The 4,899-nt window shown below is 45.3% G+C and overlaps 1 protein-coding gene across 1 annotated transcript; it reads right to left on the bottom strand.

Annotated features, from left to right (window-relative positions):
- Window positions 1-750: 750 nt before the first annotated feature.
- On the bottom strand, window positions 751-2,862 carry LOC115094245 (butyrophilin subfamily 2 member A2-like). The gene is made up of 3 exons (XM_029607083.1): window positions 2,742-2,862; window positions 1,989-2,321; window positions 751-1,467 (listed from the first exon to the last, which is right to left on the bottom strand). Exons 1-3 carry the CDS (start codon window positions 2,791-2,793, stop codon window positions 1,325-1,327), a joined length of 528 nt encoding a protein of 175 aa, XP_029462943.1. The 5' UTR covers window positions 2,794-2,862; the 3' UTR covers window positions 751-1,324.
- Between the last annotated feature and the right edge of the window lie 2,037 nt (window positions 2,863-4,899).

Here is a 4,899-nt window from a genome sequence, read left to right as displayed (position 1 = left end):
TGTCCAGAACCTAGCTTGGTCCAACCTGTCTACAGCTTCGCCAGATCCAGCCAGGCCAGAGCTTTGCCTGGTTCAGCCTATCCACAGCTTTGCCTAACCCAGACTGTTCATTGCCTTGCCTGTTCAGACTTCTCGTGTACTGCTGCCGCACTGGACTCCTACTGGCCCCTAGCACCCAAAGGCACAACCTATGGGGAAGGGGGCTAGCTAGGGAGAAGACCGCCCTATGTCCATTCTGCCATCCTGTGCTACCCCTCCAGTGATGTTCTCTGAACTGGGATTGTGTAACAAGCTGAGTAGAGTTCTGGGATGACTATGTCCATCTGCCCCTCCCCTCTGTTGAAACAAGGGTACAGGCTGCTTGGAGGGGGAGCAGTAAACAGAAGAGCTGTTTTAGATTAGGAACACCCACCAGCAGATGAAAGGGGCATGAGCCTTGTGTGCCTATGCCCAGTGACACCCAAGACCAGTGCCAAAATTTTGGGGTTGCAAAATCCCACCAGCAAAAGGCCCAGAGAGGGAAAGCCAATACTGCCAAAGAAGGGAGCACTGTGCTGGAGCTGCCGCCAATAGGTAAGTTGTGGTTGAGGGTGCATGACCGAAGGTTCAGATAGAGTGCCAAATACTTGTGCATTGGTCCTATGAATTTTCAGAAATTTTACTGAATGCCAACTGCAGTAGCCTAGATGGGCTGTCTACAAGCCTGTAGCTTTAGTTAAGAACAAGGGAGATTATGTACACACACAAAACAAAGGTTGGAAATACTTTATTTGTTTTAAAATACAATATTTTTATATATGATACTTTACATGCAGTAGGTATTAAGTATGTTCAAATGTGCTGCAGAATTTTCTAACACCACAATTTCCCCATGAACTTCCCCATAAAATCCTGAATCTTAACATTTCTCCATGTCACTGTCAGGCTGAACAAGCACCTTCCCCCAGCCCCTCATCCATGTGCAGTGCTGTGATGCTCCAATTCCACCTACTTTTTATAAAACTTCCACCTATGCATTTCTTTGCTCCTCTTTCCTCCAGCTGCTATGGATGGGCTGCTGTTTTGAAAACATCAATATGGGTTTAGTGTCATTTTCAAAATGAAACTCCAAAAAAAGTGCACAAAGTTTTATTTGATTTTTTTTTCCATTTTAGCAGGGGCTGAAATTTAAAAAACAGGGAACAAAATGAACCTCCCCCTGAAAAAAAATGAAAAAAATAAATCCCAAAATGAAGCAAAAGTTGTAGGTCTGTACTCCCCTACGAGCTGCTCAGTGAGAAGGCACCTTCTGTCCCCTGGCTGCTTAATTGGGTCTCTCTTTTGCCTACTGCCTGCAGAGGCATTTCTGCATTTCACCGGTAAGGGTTTTCAGTTTTTCCAGCACATCATCCACCTTCTTTAAAACTTCAGGGCTGGAGTCTTTTGGACAGACATCATGCTCTTCCTTCTCCTCCACCTTTGATGGGTCTACAAAAAGAAAACAGAATGCAAATGAAGGGATCTTATTGACTGTGACTGATAAGGGGGGGGCGGTGTTCAGAACTCATGCAGTTTCAGCCTCCCCCAGCAGGAGATGCTGTGAGGAATGAGGCAAGCTGTTAGGGACCTCACAACTCCTACAGTCCCAGACTTACTCGGCAGGGCATGCTGTAGTGAATAGTGCAAATATGCTGGCTGCTGGTTTGTTAGCCATAGGGAATAGTGCAGGAGCCCCAGCAGAGGGGAGTGCTGTAAGGAGCACTGGCTGCCCTTGTGCTCACAGCTTTTTACTACCCCAGTTCCTCCCAGCAGGTACCCTTGTAGGAAGTAGAGCAGGTACACCGACTGTGAGAGAGTTCACTGCTACTGCTGTTCTAGGCACTTTCAGCTTCTTGCTACAGAGAATTAGGTAGGGAGTGCAGGTTGGAGGTGGGGCTCACAAGTACTGCAGTCCCAGCCACGACCTACAGATAGTACTTTAGAGAATGATTCAGGAGTCCTGCATTTACCTTCTACCTTCAGGACAATCTCTTTCATGCTGGTGCCAGAGGTGTAGTAAATATAGCAGCGGTAGTTCCCAGCCCGTTGTGCTGTAATGTTGGGGATGAATAAAGAGAAATTTCCTTTCTGAAGCTCCTCCTCTGACACTTGGATATCAGGATCCTGGATGGTTAGTTCATTGTCATATTCCACCAGCATTTTCCCACGGTGGAACCACTGGATCATCAGCTGCTTCAGGTCCAGAGGCGGCGGGTTCACAGTCATGAGACATGTCAGCAGCACCTCATCCCCCACCTTAGCTTCCACTGGGGATGCTGAAGTCGTCACCTGCAGCTTGGACACTGTATAAGCAACATAGCAGTACAATGAGCAGAGCAAGGAGCAACATGTAGTGATACAGAAGCTGCCAGTGCAATGTAAAAATAAAATAAATTTAACTCATAAAGCAGTACACAAGCTGTCAGTGCTATATAAAAGTTAAATATATCTCGTGCACACTGTCAGCACTATATAAAAATGTTTATCCTTGCTGGCACTATGTAAAAATAAAGAATAATTTAAGACATTGGGGATGGCCTGTGGGCAGTAAGCCATAGAGATGCCCCTCTGCTAGGGAGTACTAGGATGAGATACCCAGAGACTTGTTGGGAAGGCTGTGAAATTAAGCCTCTCCTGCCATTTTGTGCTGAATCTGTGACGAAGAGGCAGGTCGGTTTTCTCAGCACTGGCGGCACGAGAGACAAGGTAACAGGTTAACTTACGGGAAACTCTGATGAGGAGGAAAAAGACTGCGAACGCTGCTTGTGGTGCCATCTTTCTCGTTTTGTGTCTCTTCCTCTTGTACTGGGTCTCTGTCTCTCTCTCTCCCCTTACCTGAGACTCTGACTACAGCTGTGAGCACATATAACACTCCTCATGATGCCCTCCCCGCCCCATTCTCGCCGGGGGTGTGTCCCATTCTGAAGTTTATTTTGTGGTGGAGAGAGCGCCTGCACTGACAAAACGGTTTCTGTAATATTTGCTTGTTTATGCTCCTTCCTGGAAGGTGCCAGTGTTCAAGAAAAGGACATGATGGGCCTGTAATTACGGACATCAGTAATAAATATAGAAATGAGTGTGAGGGAGGAAGGTGTGGGACTGTGTTGGGATTAAACAGTAAACTTCTGAAGGTACATAATGTGGGTATTTTTGCAAATGTTTGTACCTATGATGCTATGCAATAAAACAAATTAAAAAGAGGAAACTTAAGGCAGATAAGGACTGTAAGGCCCATTCAGTCTGACTAATTTCCTTTCCTGATGCAGTACGGTACATAACATTTGTCTCTGATTTTACCTTCATTTTCTTGCAAACAGTGATCCTGTTTTTATTCCATGCCTTCTTGAATGCATTTATTGTTTAGAACTCCATAGGGATACTTTTCCATGCATCACTACCATTTGTATGCAGAAATATTACCTAATGTTATTCCTCAGTCTGTGAGCATCATATCATGACTTCTTGCTCTCTAGAGCATCCTATCCACTGAAAAGTGCTTGCTTTCTGTGCATTGGTTATCTGAATGTTTTCTGTGACATTCCTTCACTCTCACCTTTCCTTTAGAGCAGCGTTTCCCAACCCGTGATCAGACGTGATCGGATGCGCCATGGAAAAGTCACCCCACTGTCCAAACTCTACTCTTAGCTTCTTACAGCAGCAAGAGACACCAGTGGTGGTTCGTAAACGTACAGGATCACATGTGTGGTCATAGGCTTCCTAGCTACAAAATAAGTCTCAAAGGGACCGGTGCAATACAGTGCGTTCAGCCGAGCACATGCATGTGAATGAGGCTATTAGCTATTCACTCCGAATACAAAAAAAGAAATGTACGTCTAAGATGCACATTTTTGCACTCAGAAATTAATGCCTGCCCAGTCGGGTGCAGGAAACAGATGCTCAGTTGACAAGCGTCCGTTTCCTGAAGCCCTGGCTGTGTTTAGGATAAGGGATACTGATAAATTCAGCATCCCTTTTTCGAACCCGACTGCCATCACCCATAAGGAGTGAATAAATCAATATTAAAATGTAGGGCACTTAATATTAAATTTACTCCTTCACTTATTTCCCATTGGTCCTTTTCACTGATATTTGTCAGTAAAAGGACCAATCTTCTTTCAGGACAGCCTTCTGAAAGGTGATTGGTCTTTTCACTGACATGTGACAGTGAATGGATCAATCAGCAATAAGTGAAGGAGTGAATAAATTAATATTAAATGCCCGACACTTTAATATTGATTTATTCACTCCGTTGACCTGCCCTAAGCTCCCTCAGGGGGAGGGAGCTTAGGGCAGGTCAGGAAAGGTGTGGGCAGTCAGGATCGGAAAATGGACGCTGAATTTATCAGTAACCAGTTTCCTAACCCATGGATGTTCGTCGGTTAGGAAAACCGACGCTGATAAATTCAGCATTCATTTTCTTAACCAGCGGACATCTGCCGACAGCAGACCTCTCTCAGGCACACCCTGTCAAGGAGGCGCTAGGGGCGCGCAATCGCCCCTAGCGCTTCCTTGACAGCGTGAGCCCTAATTTAAATATTGCATCGCGCCCCCAGGAGAGGTACCTGGGGGTGCGTTAGGAAAGTGGGCGCTGAACACTCGGCGCCCATTTTCAGTGCACCTTTCTTGCATCGGCCCCAAAGTGTGAGTATTAGCTGGCAGCATGTAGGGTAATGACTGGAGGAACAAAACCAACAGTAGTTATCTGCATAACGTGAGGTCCATATTCAGGGGAATTTAGCCAGATAACTCACAAGTTAATTATCTGGCTAAATGCTGACTTTTTAAATATTTCAGGCACTTATCCAGCTAAACCTTAGACTGATGTCTTGTTATCTGTCTTTCTATATGCATTTCTATATGCATTTCTATATGCATGATGCG

Source organism: Rhinatrema bivittatum, chromosome 6, assembly GCF_901001135.1.
Source record: "Rhinatrema bivittatum chromosome 6, aRhiBiv1.1, whole genome shotgun sequence".
In the NCBI taxonomy this organism is placed as follows: Eukaryota; Metazoa; Chordata; class Amphibia; order Gymnophiona; family Rhinatrematidae; genus Rhinatrema; species Rhinatrema bivittatum.
This window is presented reverse-complemented; position numbering and strand designations above follow the sequence as displayed.